At 43.6% G+C, this 23,737-nt stretch overlaps 1 protein-coding gene across 1 annotated transcript in view; it reads left to right on the top strand.

The window, feature by feature from the left end:
• cdh12a (cadherin 12, type 2a (N-cadherin 2)) overlaps positions 1–23,151 on the top strand; it is a 29,731-nt gene extending 6,580 nt beyond the window's left edge. Inside the window, exons 2-11 of the mRNA XM_017495094.3 lie at positions 194–488; positions 4,223–4,342; positions 4,822–4,989; positions 6,289–6,476; positions 12,928–13,178; positions 14,330–14,466; positions 15,100–15,221; positions 16,148–16,262; positions 20,416–20,667; positions 22,228–23,151. Coding sequence (XP_017350583.1) covers positions 194–488; positions 4,223–4,342; positions 4,822–4,989; positions 6,289–6,476; positions 12,928–13,178; positions 14,330–14,466; positions 15,100–15,221; positions 16,148–16,262; positions 20,416–20,667; positions 22,228–22,724 — 2,145 coding nt within the window. The 3' untranslated portion in view covers positions 22,725–23,151. The remainder of the gene's footprint in view (positions 1–193; positions 489–4,222; positions 4,343–4,821; positions 4,990–6,288; positions 6,477–12,927; positions 13,179–14,329; positions 14,467–15,099; positions 15,222–16,147; positions 16,263–20,415; positions 20,668–22,227) is intronic.
• Positions 23,152–23,737: the final 586 nt, after the last annotated feature.

The following is a 23,737-nucleotide window of genomic DNA, read 5'->3' as shown; positions in this document are numbered from 1 at the left end:
TGCTCCTTTAACGTCATCTCGACTGCTCAAATGATGGTCGAGGACAGAATCCTATGATGATCCTTGTGCCTGATGAGCCTTGGCCAGCTCATGAATCTGCTTACTCTTAGCCGTGAGCACTTTTTCGTCCTACTTCTCCCCATCGGCATAATGTGATTTCCGCTCAAGTGTCTCATTATGATGAACCTTGCAGCTACACAGTGACCTGGATCGAGGAGATAACTTGGTGAAGTACACGCTGTCTGGAGAAGGAGTCGGTACCATTTTCACCATCGAGCCCAGCACAGGAGACATCCATGCCTTGAGGAGTCTGGACCGCGAGGAGAAGCCGAACTACACGCTAAGGGCGCAGGCCATGGATGTGTTCACAGGAAGAGCCCTCGAACCAGAGTCCACGTTCGTCATCAAGGTCCAGGACATCAACGACAACGAGCCCAAGTTCCTGGAGGGTCCATATGTGGCTAGTGTCCCCGAGATGTCACCTGTAGGTAAGCTGAGTTTCTTCGCAATCTGTATAAATCACAACCTACCCAATTTGCTCCCCTAACATGCATCACAAAATTCCCCCATATCCAAACTACTGCCAGAATCCATCTTTTAAACGTTTGATCTTAGATAGATAATTTATTCATTTATTCATTTATCTTGGTTCTCCATTTCTTACCCCACAGAACTATGGTAAAAACCTTCTTAGAGAATAAGGTAAACAACAACAACAAGGTTCACAAAAAAGAGAAAAGAAAGGCAAGGACGAGAAAAAAGAGAGAAGGATTTCATACATTGCCCTGTAGTCAGAATCAGAGTAATGAGTCATAGTTTGGAAACTGCTCTCAGTCCTGTTCCTCCTACACATTACCAGTGTCAGAGGATCTCATATAAAATACCTTAATGGTTTATTCCTTTGGGGTGCCATCGACCGCGTAGTGAATGCGCTACTCTTTCGACTAATATTTTAATTTCCTTGCTACAGCATGGCTTTTTTTCCCCCCACAGATATTTTAAAGGCCAAGTTCCTGTTCCTCCTACACACGGTGTGTAAAATCCTCATATAGATCAATTGTTTTTCCTTCGAGACACCATTGAAGACTAGATTCAATTATTTGCAAAGATTTACTATTTACATTTCTTCAGATACCATTTGGCAGAGTCTCTTTGTTTTGGCACGGCATATTTGTTCTTGATGATGAAGCACACAAAGATTTAGTTCTTCAGAATTTCTGCCCCGAGACAACTTTGTAAAGTGATAGGATTTGGCCACTGTGTTCTGTCCTCCATATTTTTTTTTTTTTTCATTACAACAGATATGGCTTATTTCAAAAGATATGACTCATGTCTAATCCTTCAGGCTTTAATCTTAAAAGTAGACATTCCCCATAAGCATTTAATTTAGCTCCTGCTGTCTACAGAACCCAAATATTTGGGGTTTTATGACAAGATGTATCTATTCAATTCTTTCGATTTTCTTTTTATTTTGTTGTAGCATTCGCTCGGCAGCAGTTGCAATGGAAAATATACGATTCAAGGCCGAGGCTAATCATTTAGTTTTTTGCGGGTACTTTGGCATCCTTCTATCACATGATAGGGGTGTGAAAGCTAACATTAAGGCTACCAGACCTTGCCTATAATGTCAGCTAGTTTGCTAGCAGACCTGGCTAATAGTTATGGCTAAATCAAATAGGATAAATAAACCGATATCGGTTATAAAATATGACAATATTCGGTATTTCTTTTTAAACCAACACTGCGGTCCATAATGCGATGATTTGTTGTTAAATATTAATGAGGGGGCTGATTCTTCAAGACGTCCTCTCATTGACCGCTCTGCAGCAGCTGCTTGTGTCACTCTCTTTCGCAGAGAATTGACCTGGAGCTTCGTTATTGACCCGCTCCTTCATTTCCCCCGTGAGCAGTCCTCTGGCAACCGAGCTCCATGCCTTATTGGTCGTACGCGCACGTTAATGTATTTTCAGTAGCAATTTGTGAGTGTAGTATTATAAGGGTCTGTCAGGGTGAAGAGATGTTTTGAGAACAGGGGCATCGAGATCGTGACATTCCCGTTAGCAAAACTCTAGCGTACGATAATCTGTTTTACCGCTCGACAGACCCTTACTTCAAATTCACGTCCAAATTCAAAACTGTCAGACTAGCGACCCATCTTCAATGCGTACTTGATGAATGGTTTAACTGACGTTTCTAAGCGTTCGGAGACCGGATTAGGTTCAAAAATGCTTTTGAATGTGTTTTATTTTCAGCTGAAAGTATTCGCTAAGCTCCAAACCGCACGAATGTTCACGTGATAAATCTATAGTTGTTCCTAAGCAAGATGTTTTATTTTTTATTTATTTACCAACGCTGTCATATTAAAATACATTATGTTTATGTACAGAGGCGCGTGGTGGCTTAGAGGGTAGCGCATTTGCCTCGCACACCCGGGGTTGCGGACTCAAATCCCGCCTCCGCCCTGTGTGCGTGGAGTTTGAATGTTCTCCCCGTGCTCTGGGGGATTCCTCCGGGTTCTCCGGCCCCCCCTCCCCCAGTCCAAAGACATGCATTGTAGGTTGATTGGCATCCCTAGTGTGTGAATGTGTATGCATTTGTGCCCTGCGATAGCTTGGCACCCTGTCCAGAGTGTCCCAATCCACCCCCATCCTATTAGGGTCCAGGCTCCCCTGCAACCATATATAGGATAAGCGTTCTGGAAAATGGATGGATGTTTATGTGCATGTTACAGAAATACAGATGTTCTATTGGTGCTGATATCACGATGATCTTTTCATCCTTCCGTGTGCAATCTTCCAAGCTCAGCAATTTCCCGTTTTATATCGGCAGTATTTTCAGGGAATATGTCTGCACATTCCCAACTGGCAAAACAATCTGCTTAAATATTGCTAAATAAATATTAAACTGGGAAATTGCTGAGACTGGAAGCACGCAATTAACTGATGTGAGGATTTTCATTGCAGTTGCATTTATTGAAATACGGTTTGAAATACCATTCAGGTGGAATAACATTTAAGGACTTCCTAAGTTCCTCCCAGAGGAAGTAATTATGTAGAAATTATGATTGATTCACATGAGATAAGCGTTCTCTGTAGCTTATAAATCACAAATCTATACACTGAAGATTATATATACAGTATATATATATATATATATATATATATATATATATATATATATATATATATATATATATATATATATATATATATATATATATATAAAATATAAAGCTCAAAACTTCTTTTCCCACAGAATGTGATGGAATATTTCCATCATGTCAGTTCAGATGGGATATATATTACCTGGAGCTCATTTTATTTCCACTGCTCATTTTATAGAAGGTAAAATACAGAGTAATCTTTCCAGATGCAGGAAAGCACTGTGCATAAAAATGAAAAAAAAAAAAAAAAAAGTTACATAAATAGATACTCCTCCGTAATCACATCGACCGCCTCCGTATGGAAAGCGAGTCCGGTTTTAATATGACTTTATACCATTTTATCTATTATTTATGTGTGCCGTTAATAGCCTTTCAACCAAATTTTCAACATTCATCGTAGTTACGAACTCGGCCCGGTGCAGAGTTTGGTAACAGTTTAATTTAAGATTGGGCAAATAAACGGTTTATAATCACTCATTTCACAACCCAACTATTAAATCTGCTTCATTTAATATTCTTAAATTCATTAAACGTTAAATAAATGTATTCACATTTAAGTGTCAGGTTAACAACTTTATTATAAAAGTTGTATTTAATTAATACTTCCTATACAGGTTTCCATAGTTAATGAAATCTGCATTGATTTCTAATAACGTTTCATTTATTTTGCAGTGACTCCTTTATTGATGTGTTGTTCCAGTTACGAACGGCTCAAGAACGATTTCTAGACGTCTAAAGCCATCGTTAATTATTAAGACAAGCACGGTATTACTTGTTCACGCTGTACTGTGTGTACAGTAGTATATAACCTCACCGATATTTCTCACAAACCATCTTTCATTTTATTTCACGTCTATGAAGTTGAAACATGAACAAATACACGGTACGGACGCTCGTTTGCGATCCGGAGACGATTTTGCGCCACGCGATCAGATGTAAAGTGCTGATTACCCAGATGTTTGATAAATACACAAGTTGCAAATGATTCCTAATGAACGTTAGCGCGCGCGTGTGTGCGTGTGTGTGTGTGTGTGTGTGTGTGTGTGTGTGTGTGTACAGGCACGTATGTGACGCGAGTCACAGCCACCGATGCGGACGATCCCACGTACGGAAACAGCGCCCAGATCGTTTACAGTGTCCTACACGGGCAGCCTTACTTCTCAGTAGAACCCAAAACCGGTACGTACCGATCCACATCACGACCTCGTAAAACGAGTGCCGTATCTGTGTCTGTCTATAATTCGGGAATGTAATTATAGTGTTTAGCTGCTTGATGTTAATAAGTCATAAAGGTGTGAGATGGAAAGCCTGCATGAGGTTTCTGATAATCTTCCAACCTCCGAGTCTAGAAATAAACATTTCTCTCTTTCCGCGTCTCACGTTGGCATTTTGTCGAGCTGCGTTTTTCTGATCAAAAGGTGCGCCCTGTGAGAGAGAAACTATTACAGTTGATTAGCCTTTAGCGGAATGTCAACCGCTCACCTTTCACGTTGAGGCTCTTGGGGACATTGATTAATGAAAAGCTATTAAAAAAAAACTATATCTCTCCATCTCTGCTGAGCCATCAAAGGAAAATTTAATTTAAATAAACTGTTCCCTGACTAACCAACCCTACCTGCGTTCTATCACCCCCTCGGCATCCTTCCTCATGTGCTCAGGTGTGATAAGGATTGCGTTACCCAACATGGACCGGGAGATCAAAGAGACATACCAGGTCGTGATCCAGGCCAAAGATATGGGCGGACAGCTGGGGGGTCTGGCTGGAACCACCACCGTCAACATCACCCTCACTGACGTCAACGATAATCCACCGAGGTTTGCTAAAAGTACGTCACCACGTGTACACACACTCCGGAAATACTAAAGGCAACATGCTACGTGTAGAAATGATGACTCTAATATGTCTTCTCAAACCCCGTGATCCTGTATGTGTGTATTTCACTTGTTTGTTTTTTTTATCCACTGAATTTCCACGTTGATTTTTACGGTTTAGCTCCGCCCACTTCACGATCACGTTTACGCCACGTGTCCTTAAAAAGCTTTACGCTCTAAACGCCGATTTGTTTATGTCATGGGGGATTTTCCCCCTGAACATATCGGTTTGTAAAATCTGAAAGGTTCGGACTCGAGGGATATGATAGAGGAATTTAATTCCTGGGTTTTAACGAGTTAGCCGTTGGAGTGTCGGACTGTCGTTGGATTTCTATGCAGTTCTTAATGGAATTTTACGGAATGTCGTCTGATTTCTATGCCATCCTTGCTGAAGTGCATGAGATAGCCACAGAAATATTGGAATGCAGATTGATTTCTCTTAGATCTTTACTGATTTTTTTTATGGGCTGCCTGTTGGAATGTGGTCTGATGTTTATGGTGCTCTGCTAAAATTCCTAAAGAAGTACTATTGGACTTCCGTGTCACCCGTTAATTAATTCATACGATTTAATTCAGAACGTTCAGTGTGAGTCTCAAGGACTGTAGAAGTTCAGACTTTAATTAATGTGTCCGTGCGTGGCATTCTAACCCTATGGCTTTTAATTTGAGTTTTATGAAGAGTTCCAAAGCCATTTTAGTTTTCCATGACCGGCTTCCATTCATTTCACTTATATATCCCAATATATCCCATAAATCACCGCAGCGCCTCGTTGAAAACCCATGAGACTACGTGGCATTCCCAGTGATTCCAATTCCAGTGGCGATCAGTTTTAAATCCAGCGTTATCTGAGAATCCCAAAAAGGTGCTTTTGTGTACAAACAGCAGGGACGAGAGCTGACGGATCGAAAGCGGCCGTGAGTAATTATTTCAATCCTTCAGTGCTGTAATTAACGAGAAACAGCTTTGCGTGCAACGAGGATCTGCTGTAAAGAGCGACCCGGCACATTTCGGGGCGTTGGATTCACGCTTGTCCAAGATTAAGCCAGTCGGGGGTCTCACTGACACAAATACAAACAGCTTTGTCGGATTTGCAAATGTGATTGCGATGCCTGTACGCTCTACCAGAGCTGCTGAAGTGATTAGTGGATAATGAGCACTAACTACCTCCAGCCTCCGACTCTCGCTGCGATCCTCTTTAAGTCTTCTACTGAGTGACAGGTTTGCTGCTGATTTGTTCTATTCCTCTGAATAGGTGTGTTTCACCTGCGAGTCCCTGAATCGGCGCCGGTGGGCTCCTCAGTGGGGAAGATTAAAGCTCACGATCTGGACATGGGGACGAATGCCGTAGTGGAGTACAGAATCGTCCCAGGAGACAGCGGCTCCATGTTCGACATCTACACCGACCGACACACGCAGGAGGGCATTGTTGTGCTTAAAAAGGTTCATAAAAAAACTTACGTTGATTTCTATTTATTTATTTATTTTTAGTTACACCCAGAAAAAACTAATGAAAAGGAATTAGATTAGATTTTTTTTTTTTTTTTTTGGTGTGTTATTTATGTAAATAATGCCATCAGACCAAATAAATGATTATTTATTTTCCCAAACAATCGAGATGTTTAAATATAAGATCATTTAATTTTTTAAAAAAAGAAAGAAATTTATCATCGAAAATGTATAAAGCACTTAAATAAAGAAGGAAAATTGTATCAACAGATGGCTGAGCGATACAAAGTAAACAAAAAAGTAAACAAATTTTTGACCTTTTTTTTTTTTTTTTTTTTTTAAGAACTCCAAGAAGCAAATAAATATGCAAGGATTAGGGTTGGCATAGCGTGCAGTGAGAAATTCTGTGATAATAATAATAATGATAATAATAATAATAATAATAATAATAATAATAATAATAATAATAATAACTTGCTGTTACTCTAAATTGTGCAATAAAAAATTTTAATGGCGCACGGTGGTTTAGTGGTTGGCACGTTCGCCTCTCACCTCCAGGGTTGTGGGTTCCCACTGTGGCCCTGTGTGTGTGGGGTTCGCATGTTCTCCCCGTGCTGCGGGGGTTTCCTCCGGGTACTCCGGTTTCCTCCACCAGTCCAAACACATGCGTGGTAGTCTGATCGGCGTGTCCAAAGTGTCCGTAGTGTATGAACGGGTGTGTGAGTGTGTGTGTGATTGTGCCCTGCAATGGACTGGCACCCTGTCCAGGGTGTACCCCGCCTTGTGCCCGATGCTCCTTGGGACAGGTTCCAGGTTCCCCGTGACCCTGAAAAGGATAAGCGGTATAGAAGACGGATGGATGGATGGATTATCTCATTTACAAATATAAATGCTAGCTCATCAAAGCTCAGGCTTGCTAAGTTGTGTTCAGGTAGCTGCCGAGCTTATTTAACGTTCCTGATTATATTGCGTAATTAAAAAACTCATTTTTATGCTGACTTGTACAGCGCTAACGGCGCGTTGTGCTTCTTTACCCCAACATATTTTACACACGTCTGCTTTCGCCCCGAGGGTGAGCGCCTATTATTACAGCCCACCGTCCTCCCCAAACCCCGTGAATAATGCATTACCAGCCATAAAACTGTTATTTTCTACGCACTGCCCACTCCAATCAAAAATCAGATCCATCATCTCCTTACTGGAGGTTACAACTTTCCTCAGGACAAACCGACACCCGGACGCACAAAAACGCGCAGACGCACAAGCTCTTGAAAACGACACAAACGTGTGGTTTCGGGGAAAAAAAGAAAAAGAAGTGGTCTGTCTTTTTTGGACTTCAGAAAAGCATGAATAAATAAATTGTTGCTCGGCGATCAGCTCTACTACCTCTTGATGCGATGTGACAAGTAGAAATCCCCCGCACATCATCTAACAGAGCCCACTCACGTCGCCGGGCACGTACGCGTGTAAGTGCTTCGGTAAAAGCTCGAGGACGAGGCTGGAGTGCACTCGTTCTCCAGAGAGATGGATCGCTTCATCATTACTGCGGTTTAGCTCAGTGGGGTTCTGTGGCTCCGTGATGACTGTTTGAGACTCTCAGGCTCTCACTCCAGATACAAAGTTCTCACATATCTGCAGTGCGGAGGAGCTCGGGGTAGGTGAAGTAAGGAACGGAAAGCAAAAAAGTGCATACGCAATTACGCAATTACACAAAAATATCAGTATCTATTATCCATCCATCCATCCATGCATCCATCTTCTACACCGCTTTATCCTTTTCAGGGTCGCGGGGAACCTGGAGTCTATCCCAGGGAGCATGGGGCACGAGGCGGCGTACACCCTGGACAGGGTGCCAGTCCATTACAGGGCACAATCACACACACACTCACACACCCATTCATACACTACGGACACTTTGAACACGCCAATCAGCCTACCGTGCATGTGTTTGGACTGGGGGAGGAAACCGGAGTACCCAGAGGAAACCCCCGCAGCACGGGGAGAACACGCAAACTCCGCACACACAGGGCCACGGTGGAAATCGAACCCCCGACCCTGGAGGTGTGAGGCGAACGTGCTCACCCAGTATCTATTCTAATAATTCTGATTATTATAATGTTGCAGAATGTGTTTCGTCTCGTCCTCTGTGTCTCTTCCTACTGTACCTGCACTGTTCTGGTTGAATTTTATTTTTCCACTTGTATTCCCCAAGCTGCACTCAAACTCCAGAGCATCTGGAGAACAAAGTCACCCAGTCCTGACTCTGCAGAAGCATATCTGCTGACCCAAAAAAAAAACAAAAAAAAAAAAACAAGCCAGGAAAATGAATATGAGAATGAGAAATCCTCACCGTGGGGCTGAGGACTGAGAACAGGGTCAATGACAGAACCACGGTCCTTTTTTTCCCCGTGTTTTTTTTTTTTTTTTTTGCATGGGCACCTTGGGGAAATGCTGAAGCAGTGCATTCTGGGGTGTCTCCTTGCTTTAGGGAATCAGGTTGCAGCTATAAAAGGAGGTGGGACAGAAAATTGTTAGATATCCTGTGCGTGCACAGCGGTTACCATAACATACAGCTCTCTTTCACACTTTATTATTCAGATCTGATCAACCGAGCTCACAGATCTGATCCACCTCCACAAATCCTTCAGAATCGAGGATTGATTTACAGTCCGTCGTTTATCTTACTAACGTATTATGAAAGCTTAACGTATTTCGGCTATAAAGCGCTCCTGCTGACATTAAATCAAATGAGCTCCCTGCTTTGATTTAATGAATAACGTGTCAGTCTAATGCTTTTCCGTGAGCGAGTATGTAACACTGGCTGTCGAAAAACGCGAGAGGGAGATAAATCCGATCAGCAGTGGGGTTTCCCCCCCCCTCTCTGACACCTGAGTTTATTAGGATTTGCACCTTTTTTTAATTTTCTGCCTCATTAGCGCTCCATCATATCCAAACCCAATCGCTTAACATGCTTGCTTTATATAAAAAAAGAATAAAACAGACACAGACCTGAACGAGCTTTTGTGAGTAACAATTAGCCGAATTATGGATTCATGGCTAAACGGTAATTAATGCAAAGACTGAATTAAAGCCCGGCAACGTGTCGGCGGCATCGAATTGCAGATCGAGTCCGTAGACGTACGTCTGATTCCCAGTGAGAACAGGACGCGTGTTCGCTGAAAGCAGCTTCACGGGAATCCGGATGGAGATTTAGATCGCTAACGAACGAGCCGGAGACGGCGACGGGGAGGAAAGAAGGGGACGTACGAGGAAGAACTCGAAAGGGAACTTGTTGTGTTCTGGATGGTACGATTATAATCCGTTAGAGTATACAGGTGTAGAAGAGACGATAAACAGTACCGGGAGCGTATTCTGCCCAAACTTTACTGCAGTATTTACACTGGGAAAGTTACTCATATTCAGAGCCGGGTTATGGTCGGCACGTTCGCCTCACACCTCCAGGGTCGGGGGTTCGATTCCCACCGTGGCCCTGTGTGTGCGGAGTTTGCGTGTTCTCCCCGTGCTGCGGGGGTTTCCTCCGGGTACTCCGGTTTCCTCCCCCAGTGTATGAATGTGTGTGTGAGTGTGTGTGTGTGATTGTGCCCTGCGATGGATCGGCACCCTGTCCAGGGTGTACCCCGCCTCGTGCCCCATGCTCCCTGCGATAGACTCCAGGTTTCCCTGGATAAAGGATAAAGCGGTATAGGAGATGGATGGATGGATGGATGGATGGATGGATATATTGTGCTTTGAACGTGCACATGGTTTGAAGGATAAGCTGACTGAGCACTTACACTTACTTCCCACTTTAAGTCATAATACGCACCGAAATGCATAAATACGCATCTAATTAGCTGGGTCATATTTGCGTATTTGATATTAGCCTCGAAAGTTATTCCTCCGTATTTCTGAGTGTATTTCCAGTCGAGAACATGCGTTTTTAGCGTGACGCGTTGTGGTCACGAACATGTAAGAGGGTGGCGCGGGAAAAACGGCAAGGTCCAAGTCCAAGGTTCGAAACTCCGCCCCTCATAGATAGAGCTATAACTCTTTCTTGACTTCTGAACGGCGAGATTATTCCGTGTGATTAATTCATCGGTGGAAGACTTCTGAAATATATGTTTGTTTCATCCGCTCGAAGTGGGAAAAAAAGGCTTCGTTTCATCCCATAATGCCTTCATATGCATTTTAATGACACTCGGGCGCGTCGGCACTTGGCGGAAAAGTGCATGGGATTTAGAAGAAAGTGTGTGTGGGTGTTTTTCACGAGCCGTATAATCACATGTGAGTCACGCATCGCTGTTCTCTTGTAGTACCATGACAGATACTTGAGCGGTCAGTGGCGAAGGCTGACGTGACACAACCTGAGACGTGCGCATCACGTGTTCTTTTTTTTTTTTTTTTTTTTTCTGTCCAGACCCAGAAGAGGGTGTCTCAAACAAGAATAACATTTGTATCTGGGATACGTGAAAGAGATCGGTCGAGATGTGTTCGTTTCCTGAACTCTGTCTTGTACGTGTTTTATTACAAATATAATCTGGCAAATAATTCTAGCACGCAACTTCAAACTTTAAGGCACGTCTTTTAAAAAGATGTGTTTACTTATTCCTCTCTGAAGGTGGATATTCCTCATGTTAAATATTTTCTTGGATATTCATTCCATCATGGACAAGAAAATAAAAATCCGTCCACCGTCGCCGTTATACGACATCCCTCACGCAGCTGTCCACGTGTGATTGATTTAATATGCCTTCAGAAGCACTTCAGCTGCAGCGCAGTTCGGGTTTTAATGCGGTGTGTTTATAGGACTTGAAAAGGACGCACATCCCGCGAGTTAGCTCTTACACAACACGCCATGAATAAACGATCGACCCCCAATCAGAGCCGATTGAAGCGCGTTTTATATTTAATAAAGGCCGAGGAACTCACGGTTGGCTGCGGTCCTCTGTGGAACCTTCTCGCAAGCTTCTGGTCACTGTTCATGCTGAGGATCAGTCACAGCTTGGATGACGTGATGATGGGAAGCTGGCGGTGAAGATTTCCACAGACCTGCCGAGAAATATATTTTATATATATATATATATATATATAAAAGAAGAAGTCAAATATAGTTTTGCAGAGAACGTTAGGAACGCTCTGGAGACGTGAGGTCAGACGTGAGGTCAGACGTGAGGTCAGACGTGAGGTCGGCCGCCAAAATAAGAAGAAATGAAATAAACTCATCAGCGAGGGTGTGTTGTGATGAAGACTTCCTGTTACCTTCCTGTACTTCCTGTAAGTGTTTTATTCCTCTTGCACCTCGGGAATGTTATCTGTTAAAGATCGACACGTCACACGTTTATCTGTTCATAGTTAACATTTAATGTTCTCGAAACGAGCGTAAACTCCTCGGTCATGAACATGTCCCAAAACCGAGCGCTACAGCTGTACCTCTGACAGTTACACCGCGCTGACACCGGAGACTCCTTCCGTAAATGTTAAGTAAACATCTCCCGACTTTACACACTGTTTTAAGAAAAGAAATAAAGCGTTCACGTGACGCGTCTGCCGTCCGAACCCCTGCGAACGAGCTGTCGCTATAGAAACGATAACGCCTTAGAGCGAGCGCGTTAGTGTTATCCTGTGAACCGGGAGAAAATGAGCGCACCCCTTCCGACCGATCGGAATGCAGAATTCGTCAGCGCTGAGGTGTGATAAACACCAGGCATGGTGTGGGTTTAAACAGTAGCGCTCACAGCTCAGCGTGACCGACACGCAGCCTGTAAGTGGAAGGTAGGAAGCGTGGAGAATCGGATGCAGCTTCTGACAGCATGACTGGAATTTGAAACGCGGCTCGGTTCGTTCATGTCATGATGCAACAGTGCGAGCTTGAGGAACAGAACGCTCCTGCCGAGATAAGAGAGGAAGTGGAGACCGGAAAGCGGAGGAAGAGATGCCCTGGTGCCACGCGGCACAGAGACGAGAGAAAACGCTGCGCTTTTATGTGGATTCGACAGGATCTGAAACGTACAACACCCAGACCCGGAGAGATGTGAAGCACTGACACTGTGTTCGGTCTCTCTGATATCTCGCCACCGTTTCCTGTCAGACACGACGCCATGAAACCTCAGGAACGCTTTTGGAAACTTAAGACAGGTTTAGGTCAGGATTAGGGGCGGGGTTTATGCATGGAGCGTCAATCGCGACGTCATTCGGCGTAACTTCATCGTGTAAAGAGCTCCAGCGTGCTTCAGTTGATAAGCTGCTTGTTTTACTTCTACATTTATTCAGATTAGCGTCGGTCGCTAATCGATCGCAGATTGCGTGAGGGGATGTTCCTCTTTACTTACACTTTATTTACTTCTGGCGTTACCCTTTCTTAAATACTTGTGACACCTTTTATACACTTGACTGTAACACGGTGTTTTTTTTTTTTTTAACTTTCCGCCGTGTTCCTCTGATCCAGCCGCTGGATTATGAAAGCAGGAAGGCGTACAGTTTTAAAGTGTCGGCGTCGGACCCGCACATGGACGCTGGGTTCCTGCAGGGCGGATCACACAGCGACTTGGCCGTGGTGAAGCTCGGCGTGATGGACGTGGAGGAAGCGCCGATCTTCAGCAGCTCGGAGTACAGCATGGAGACGCGAGAGGGAGCTGCAGGGAACACCATCGGAGTGGTGAATGCTCACGACCCCGACACAGGGCACAGTCCCATCAGGTCTTTATACACTCACACACACACACACACACACACACACACACACACACACACACACACACGCTTTTACAATTTTGAAGCAGCCTTTCACACCCATAGTGCAACACTTCTGGAGCGTTCCGGCGGATCCGACACGCCGCGGCAGTTTGTTTTTAGGGTGTTTATTTTTTTTCCTCAGGTGAACGTGAGACGTTGTTGATCTTCAGAGCATGACAGTGTTATTGACAGTATTTGTTTCTGGATGAATATTTCATAAAGAGGACACAAAGGACACCGCAGTGATTTCGGTACACACTGGCTGTCTGCGCTCTGTTTTTAATATTTCACCACTGCACATGAGCCCGTGTTCGTGTGAGACAACGGAACACAATAACACACAATAACACACCAGCGGTTAGTGCACGACACAGCGGCGTAATGAAATCCCGTGTGCGGTCCTTAATAGTCTCTCCGTCCCTCCTTAATAGTCTCTCCCTCCAACGATATCTTGTATTCTTACGTATTCAAGGGCTGTGGTGTAGGGTCGCTAAATGGGAGCCCTTTCTCATGAATATCATGAATAAATTTACCAAAACATACGCATAATCAACTCAAACCATGTGGCGAAATGTGTAAAGATGGAAATTTATGCTAACGATTGTAAAAGGTGTGTTTTAGCACACGGCGAAGCATGGTGGTGGCGGCATCATGCTACGGAGCTGCTCGTCTTTAGCTGGGATTGAGGCGCTAGTCACGATAGAGGATAGAGGATCATGGGTAGCTCGAAATATCAATGTATTTTGACACAAAAGCTCCAGGCCTCTGTTAGACTGAAGATTTTAAAGAAAAATGTGAAATTCCAGCAAAGGAAAAAAAAGATCTGACGTGATTTCTCTTTTCTCTCTGCAGTTTTAACAGGGGTGTGTAGACTTTTGTATATATTCTGTATGGTATTCTTTCCTTATATACATTGGATATACCATATATAGTATACGTCACGACTGAAATGAAATGAACGTATACTGCCAGGGAATTCTATCCGTGGGATCGTCTATACAAGTAATAATCGTACATTTCCTTATCCAAACGTTACGCGTATCTTTAACTGTCTTGTTTCATTTCACAGCTGACGATGAGACTATCGTCTTTGTTCGCGTCTTTCTTCTCTGTAGGTACTCCATGGAGTGGAGCACGGACTCGGAGAATTACTTCGACATCGATCCTGTCGAAGGCACGATTTCATCCCGAGAAGCTCTGGACAGAGAAACGACACCAAAACACAACATCACTGTCGTTGCGACCAAAGTCAGTAAGTACGCGAGACACAAGCGTCGTGTAAAACTCGAGCAGGTCGATCGTTAAGCGGCGTAGTTTCTACGTTGTTCTCATTCAGTCCCACCCCGTTCACCTCGATCGCTGACCTCGTGAGCTTCGTCTGAGCGCGTCAGAGAAGGAAACGCACCGACATGTGCAGTGAAGAGAGAACAAAAGACTTTACTGATGTGGGGAAATTCTTACAAAGGTCTCATCACACCATCTAGTGGACGGTAACAGGAACTGCAGGGACGATTTAATAAAATTCTATAAATCATACAGTTTTAATAAAAAAAATTTTTAAAATGAGTAAAATAATGAATTGCAAAATGAAATGCATATTAATGATCCAAATTGATACAAAGAAAAAAACTACAGTGTTAAAGGCAAAAAGATGCGTTAATAATATAACTGTTTGTATAATTTAGGTAATTAAATGTTATTTTTTTAATTTAGCAATTAATGTATTAATAATTCCTATCAATTATTATAAATAATTAAAGAATTAAAGAGCACATTAGAACGTATTTAAAGTATTAAAAGTAAAAGGCCTCTGAATCATTGTGAAGTATTGTGTATCTGCCAGCGTTGTGTCTCAGAGTGGACGTGTCCTGCTTTGATCTTTCAGACAATCCGCTCCTGTTCAGTCGAGTCAGTGCCATAATCACGGTGCTGGATGTCAACGAGTTCCCTCCAGAACTTTCTTCTCCTTATGAGGCGTTTGTTTGTGAGGATGCAAAAGTAGGCCAGGTAAGTGTGTGTGTGTGTGTGTGTGTGTGTGTGTGTCTGTCACAGTCACTCAGTCACTCAGTTACAGAGTCAAGAGCGTATTGTATAGGCTTGTAATTTTGAGAGCGACATTATGTACATACGTGTTTTTTGTGCTTCTGAGTGTTTCTGTGTGTGTGTGTGTGTGTGTGTGTGTGTGTGTGTGTGTGTGTGTGTGCGCATACACTGCTGTTGTTCAGAAATGCTTTGGGTAAAAGCATGACATTGATATACTGTTTTCTTTCCAAACGAGTGTCACTCTCTCAGCAGCGAAACCCTTCAGTCTTGGAGTTTCTCAGTCGAGCCAAAATGACATCAATGCCGTGCTTCTTGTCAAATTTTTTAAAAGTGCTGTCTGTTTCCATCGCCGAGGTTGTAATGTTCTGTAACCGCTGTATGTTTCTTTTCAAAATACATCTGAAGCTACTTAAAAGGTCAAGTGGATGAATTAGATAGTTGACGGCTGTGGCGTAATGAAGACTTCTCCCAGGAATTGACCGCTAATTAAAAGCTACTGAAAATGAACAGGTTTTTGACTGTAGCGTGTAAGCGATAGTCCTGGAACCGTCCACGGTCAGGAGTTTAGCACGTCGTCTGCTCACGGCTCATACGACTCGCTCTGACGGGTAATTACAAGCAGCCAAGCTTTCTGTTTCATTTATTTATTTGCTAAATTTCTTCACCCTGTTAACTCCAGAGAAACAAATCCCTGCCTGAGTGTCTTGCACAGAAAACCAATGTCTCACAACAACGAAAATAGGATTTAGCACACAATATGAAATGAGTCGTTGTACAAACACCGATTAAACACTCGCTCGGAAAATCCATTCCTGGATCGTGATTGGTCCGAAGACCGACCTTCTGCTCATTCGCAGGGATTAAAACATCTTTACCTCATGTGTGTCCAGGTGATCCAGATCCTCAGCGCTACGGACAGGGACATGCCTAATTTAGGACACAGATTCTTCTTTAAATCCCCTAGAGATATCCGGAACAAGAACTTCACCGTCCGAGATTACGGAAGTAAGTATTGCTTGTAGTAGTGACTCATTCCTCTACTGAACAAATCATTTGGGGTCCTGAATGGTGGAGTTGTCTGAGGGAAGGTTGTGATTTCAAATCAAGAGAATGGCTTGGCTGTAGATGGGCCATAAGGGAATCATTGTCTTGCTTTCTGGTTGGAAAGGTTGGACTTGGAAGGACAGACGAGACTTTATTTTGATCTGTCTGATGTTAGCCAATCACGTATAAAGATCATCCCAGTCAGCGCCCTAGACTCTGCTGGATTGGTAGCTTTCAGACAAAAATGGAAGATCAAGATGATTTTGACTAGACGAGCAACGAAATGAAATACAATTGAAAGACGAGTGGAATTTGCAGCTCCAGTTCACTCCATCAATCGCTTAATTGCATACCCCACTAATGGGAAAAACAAACAGGGGCAACGCTAGTACCCTAAAGGTTTCTTCATTATGTCCCTCTAGGGGAACTATCAAAGTTCCTATAGTTTTCTTCACAATCCTACAATTGTGTGTCCATATTAGAGATGGTTCCAAGCTGGAAATCTTAAGAACTATCTAAAGAACTTGCACAGACACCTCCATCATCAGGAGGATCACCAAACATAGGAAAGTGAAGAATTATTAAAAGAACTTTTTTCTAAGCGTGCACCTGTAGAGACATTTCCATTAGGATTATCTCGAAGCATGGGCAAGGCTATTTCTATCAATTTGGTATACATCGTAGATTCTTAACTTGAGTCCTCAAGACTCGTATTTTCCCTATGGCTAATACTCCTGATCCAACAGATCAGCTTTATTAATTATTAAGCCTGTTATGAGTTAGGCCAGGTGTGCAAAGAGTCAGGAGAATTTCAAACTGTGCAGGACATGAAGTCCTGAATGCTGGGGACAAGAGTTTTACTATAAAATCTAAAGAGATGGTCTGGAAGGCTTTACACTTAATGAACTTCTCTGAATTAGCCCTGTACTGAGGATACTGGATGCCTCCAGCAGGACTAGGCATCTCCAGCTTATCCGTCTCTGTCAGCTGTATCACCTAGCGATTAATAAGAAGAAGAAGAAGCAGAAGAAGAAGAAGAAACCAAGTCTGTAGTTTTCTGCTAGTGAAGATCAGCAGCTGATTCAAATAGACAGGACGACTCAGTTCCATGTGAGCAAGTGGCTGTAAGGTTCGCTCCTAAAGCTCTTGCCCTGTCAAGTGCAATCTGCTGCTCACCCGGGCACAAAAAACCCTCAATGACAGGGTCAAGGGACCTCACGGTTAAGAGCAGACATTTCTGCACACATTTAGACAGAGTTGAGAACACCACCTCTGCTGGCCAGACCTTCAACCAGAGACACTATACAATCTCCAAGAGCTTTTAGTCTTCTCCGGTTGGGATAAAAGTTTGCCAGGGTGCTCAGAAACATTATGAAGTGCCAAAAAGCTTCCCCACTGTTTTTGCTTGAATATATTGGGAAACGAGGAGATAAATTCCAAATATACCATTGGACAACCTTGAATTACAAAATGACTGCCTGATTTAAGAATGTTCAGCTACTCTGGAGAAATTTTAATTGGATGATTTATTCAGATTCTTTAATCTATGGTAATACTGGCCTAAAAATGCCTAATAATTACAACGATATATCTTTAGACGGCCTGGAAATGTGAGTCTTGCTGTAACTAACAATCCCAAAATTCATGTTTAATTCACCGAGCTATCTATAGATCTGGGGTAGTGGTGGCTTGCCACCTGATGGGCCCGAGAGCGAGGCCTTTAACCCTCTCTGCTCCAGAGGCGCTGTATCATGGCAGATCCTGCACTCTGACCCCAACTTCCTGACATGCCGGGGTATACGAAGAAAAGAATTTCACTGTGCTGTGATGTATATGTGATTAATAAAGACTCATTATCATTATTATAAGCATGGAGGAAACAGTCACTGGTGCTTTCTTCAGAGAAAGAGAAAAGAAGTCAGAGCCTCAGCATGGGCACTACACACTTATCAACGTGCCGTTAGTCTCATTAAACGTTTTCTAAGAGTGTCTTCATTTTATGCAGATTTATGCAGATTTGCCCGAGTGCTTAAGAACATCTGACAATAAGCCGTATTTTTTCTGCCAGAACTACCAACTCGACTCCTCCATGTCTGATTCTGGTCCAATCAGTAGTTGATCCAGAGAGGAAATTTCTTCACATGACTAGAGAGACTAAACCCTTCGTTCAACAAAAACTTCAGGAATGTAGGTTGCCATTTTATCTCATTTTATCTTCTCTGAATGCTGGTCCTCCCAGCAGGTCATAAAGCTGGTAAAGCTCATAATCATTTGAACTCCATCCACTGTCACTGGATCCTCTTTGATGCTACATTTTATGAGTCCAACATGTGGCGTGCCTAGTTGTAATTCTTCATTGCATCACTCACAATCAATAAAAGTCTTTTTTACTAGGGAGCTTTAGTGCTGAAACTCTGATCAGACTCTGAAACAATAGTCTTACAGCTCATGGTGCATTTTCATCGGAGCCAATTTAACACGGCATGCAGAAAAAATTGACTTGAAGTGTGATGTGCTTTAGGCGAGGGATCATTGATTTATAAGGAATAAAATGGTGAACTACAAACATCCAACTTTTGAGAAAATCACGAAGTTGACAAATCTGTAGTCAGGGATCCAAGTCCTGAAAGATGGTCCAAATCCCAACAATGTCACATCAGTGGCTGGTGGGGCCAAGACGCAAACAAGGGTCCAAATACAAACAATGCCACATCTGTGACCAGGGGGTCCAAATCCCAATGGGGGTCCAAATCCCAACAATGCCACATCTGTGGCCAAGGGTCCAAATCCCAACGGGGGATCTAAATCCCAACAATGCCACATCTGTGGCCAGGGTTCCAAATCCCAATGGGGGGTCTAAATCCCAACAGTACAACATCTGTGACCAGGGGTACAAATCCTAACAGGAATCCAAATCCCAACAATGCCACATCTGTGGCCAGGGGTCCAAATCCCAATGGGGGGGGTCTAAATCCCAACAATGCCACATCTGTGGCCAGGGTTCCAAATCCCAATGGGTGTCCAAATCCCAATGGGGGGTCTAAATCCCAACAATACAACATCTGTGACCAGGGGTACAAATCCTAACAGGAATCCAAATCCCAACAATGCCATATCTGTGGCCAGGGGTCCAAATCCCAATGTGGGGTCAAAATCCCAACAATGCCACATCTGTGACCAGGGGTCCAAACCCTAACAGGAGTCCAAATCCCAATGGGGGGGGTCTAAATCCCAACGATGCCACATCTGTGGTCAGGGGTTCAAATACCAACAATGCCACATCTATGGCCAGGGGTGCAAGTCTCAATGGGGATCCAAATCCCAGTGACGCTACATCTCCAAGAGAGCAAAATTGGTGGGAGGAATAGCATTACACTTTCCCCTGTCAATCAGATTGACAATGACCAATCAAATTCATGAACAGCATGTCTTGATGGAAGCATCCTGACCTCTTTGTTTGGTAGCTTTCATGCAACTAGAGAGAATGAACTGAGAGGTGGAAATTAGAAATGAACAAATTAGGAGAAAATGGGGGGAACTTGCTGCATTTTTTTATACATACAGTATTGTCCTGGTCAGGGTGGTGGTGGACCCAGAACATATCCTGGGAACACTTGGTGCAAGTCAGGATTATTCCCTGGATGGGACACGTATTCAGACACTCATTCACACCTAGGGTCAATTTAGTGCAGGCCATCCATCTACTGGCATGTTTTTCGGCGAAAACTGGAGAACCTGGAGGAACCCAACGTGGACATGGGAAAAATATGCAAAAACCCTAGCTCAGGATCAAACTGCAGGCTCAGGGTCAAAGGGCGGGATAAAAGTTAACATCATAGGAACAATATAACTTCAGTTTGAACCTCTTCTGTGCTTTCCACGTACGGAAATGACATGCCCACACACAGTAGGTATCAAAAAGGAGTCAAAATGTGCCTTTTGTTCAGTTTGGGTCAAAATGACCCAATTTAAATTTGTACCCAAAGTGGAACGATGTGAACCTCAACTGCATGTGTTGATTTAAATATTAAACACTGAAAAATAAATGCCACCGTTGATTGCTATGAAAGGACCGAAGAGACCATGCAGTGCATGCGTGTGTGTGTGTTTTCAGACAACACGGCAGGGCTTGTGAACAGGCGTGCGGGATTTAGGCGGATGGAGAAGAGTGTGTATGAGGTGCCGGTGGTGGTGGAGGACAGCGGATTCCCCATCCAGAGCAGCACAGGGACGCTGAGCGTCCGAGTTTGTGCGTGCGATGTCTCCGGCTCCGTCCTAAACTGCAGCACCAAAGCTTTTCTTCTGCCTCTGGGTCTCAGCCCTGGAGCTCTGCTGGCCATCCTGCTGTGTGTGATCATTCTGCTGGGTAAGGCGCGTTCACCACACACACGCAGGACTGCGTGACGGTCTGACAGATTCATAATGACATCCTGCAACACTGTCAAATCTCAGCGCCCTTGTCTTTACCCACCCTCAGTCACATGGGATCACACTTATAATATGTTAGAAAGAAATATTTCTTGTCATCTGTTATTATTTTTGATGATGGTGTTTATCAGTAAAGGGGGCACGCCCGACGTGTCTGCTAGTAACACTTAAGGTCAAGAGCAGTAAAGGAGGTGTGACTTTTGTGTCTGTCAGTCCCAGTGAAAGGGGCATGGCCTATGTCTGTCAGTACTAATAAATGAGGTGTGGCCTCTGTGTCTCAGTCCCAGTAAAGGAGGTGTGACCACTCCTCATAAAGGAGGCGTGGCTTCAGTGCCTCAAACCCAGTAAAGAAGGTTTAGAATAGTCACATCCCTCATGTCCAAGCATGAGCATAGTGAGGACAGTTTCTTTTTTGCCACTAGGGGGCAGTGCAGTAAAATAAACCTGGAAACCTGGTCCTGGAACAGAACCAGGAAAGAAAAACACAAATGGCTTCTTAATTACAGTCTCAGGTTTATGCAGGCAATTTTTCACACTGCTTCCCCGCAGAATGAGTCCTTACATCTGATTCATGGCCTTTTTAAAGCCTCGCTCTTTCTCTTTTCTCTCGCTGTCTTTCTGTCAACCTCCTACCGTCTCTATTTCTCTCTGTTTTCGTCTTTGCCCCCCTTCTCTCTCTCACTCTTATTCTGTTTCTTGCTCATGTATTTTTTTCCCTCAGACTTTTTTATGTTTCGATATAACTGTCTTTCAGTATGACACCTGTCTCTCTTCCTCGCTCTCTTACTTGCACTTTCACACAGTCTCTCCTCTGTCTTGCTCACATTCTCTCGCTCTATCGCTTCCTGGACCTCGTTCTGTTATTCCTGTCTCTGTGGATTTCTTACTCTTTCTCTGCCCAGCCTTGTGTTTCCTTCTTGTTGTATTCCAGTTTACCTAATCCTACTTTTTCTTTCTTTCTTTCTTCCTTCCTTTTCCTTCTCTTTCTTACACCCCTCTCTCTGCCTCTTTCTTTCTTTATTTATTTTCTGTTCCCTCTCTTTCTCTATCTCTGAGTCCTCTAAATCTCTCTCAATGTCCCCATCCTTCTCTCTCTTTTTTCCTTCCTTTTCTCTCTGTCTCTCTCTGAATCTCTTAATCCCCCTTCCCCTCATTCAATCACTCTCTCTACCTTCCCGCAATGCTCCCCCCTTTTCTCTCTTTCTCTCTCACCCTTTAAATCTCTCTCTCTCTCTCTCAATCTATCTCAATCTCCCTCTATTACCACACCTGTTCTGTCTGTCTCTCTTGTCCTTTCTCTCTTTGTCTGTCCTTCTCTCTCTCCATCTTTGTGTTCTGTCCTTTGTGCTCTCTGTAAGACTTAGAAATGGAAATGAAAGCTGAGTCTGTCTGTCACTCAGGGAAGCAGTGAGGAAACAGGAAGGCACACACACACACACACACACACACACACACACACACACACACAGAAACTCACGCTCCGTGTTATGTGTTACAGTGATCGTGGTGCTGTCCGTGTCTCTGAAGCGCCACAGGAAGAAAGACGCTCTGATGTCATCCAAAGAGGACGCGAGGGACAACGTCATCCGCTACGACGACGAGGGCGGCGGCGAGGAAGACACGCAAGCCTTCGACATTGGAACTCTACGCCACCCAGAGGCCATAGAGGACACGTCTGTCCACCGTTACGACCTGAGGGATGATGAGGAAGGCGAGGACGTTCACGTGTACCTCCAGCAGCGGTTACAGGAGAACCACAGAGATGCCCCGGAACCGCCATACGACTCTCTGGCTACGTTCGCCTACGAGGGCGAGGGCTCGATGGCCGAGTCGCTCAGCTCCATCGAATCACAATATCACGATGATTTGACGTCAATCGGAGACCTGGGGCCACGTTTTAACACGCTGACTCTCATCCTTGCTGGAAGAAAAGACGGCGAGGCCGGAGCGCGTCTCCCACATGCTGACGGATCAGAACCGAGACGAGACGACTGATGCGATTTTATTTTCGGGAAAAGATCTGTGCGAAAGTGAAACGCCTGTAAAGGTATTATTTCAGGCGTAAAACTCAGACCGAGACAGTAGGAGAGGCGTGCGCGTCCTTCTTTTCTTCCGCGCGCCTCTCTTCAACCCATTTTTAACTCATTTCAATTGAAAGTTGCAAATCCTTCCAACTGCGTTTTCAGTTCGGCTCCGTGTTTGCACTTGTCAGAAACTGGGTTTTCAAAAAAAAAAAAAAAAAAAGAAATCCTTTTGGGGGATTTTGAAGCGCCCCCTTTGATATGAAAAAAAAAAAAAAGTGCCTCGAAACTTATTTTCTTTTTCTCGCTCAGTTCACACACTCATTCTTTGAAGCTAAGCAACTTCGAACTCTGTGGTTTCAAGTGAGTTTCTCACTTGTTATGGAAAAAAAAAAAAAATATGGACTAATAATAAAGAAATAAAGATCAAAGGCCTCCATTTTGCTCCTTAAATCAGTGTTCAGAATTCACTTTTTACTGATTCACTGCACTATAAACACTTAGCAGTGTGCTAGCATACGCGTGTCTAAATGTTCCATTACACAACTAGGCAAAGAGGAGTAGTACTCTATGCTATAATGCAAGCCTGCAAGTGCACAAGTGTATAAACCTGCCAATATGCAAATATGTAAGTATGTACTTGTCCTAGTGTACACAAGAAGTACACAAAATATGCTGGCACGCAAGACAGAATATGTTTATATGCTAGTGTTAGAATGCAAATTCAGCATGCAAATATGCTGATGAGATTATTACGCGAGTACACAAGTGAAAGCAAGCTAATACACTACTGTAGCATGTGATTGTTCAGTCCCGTAGTACGCTAACAAGCAAGTGTCCAACTGTGCAAGCATGCCAGTATGCATCTACATAAGTATGCTAAGTTAGTCAACAATTGAACTAGTGTAGCAAATACAGCGGGGGAAATAAGTATTGGAAGTAAATATATTTCCAATGTAGTTATTCGTATGAAATTTGTACATAATA

Source organism: Ictalurus punctatus, chromosome 20 (genome assembly GCF_001660625.3).
Source record: "Ictalurus punctatus breed USDA103 chromosome 20, Coco_2.0, whole genome shotgun sequence".
In the NCBI taxonomy this organism is placed as follows: domain Eukaryota; kingdom Metazoa; phylum Chordata; class Actinopteri; order Siluriformes; family Ictaluridae; genus Ictalurus; species Ictalurus punctatus.
This window is presented reverse-complemented; position numbering and strand designations above follow the sequence as displayed.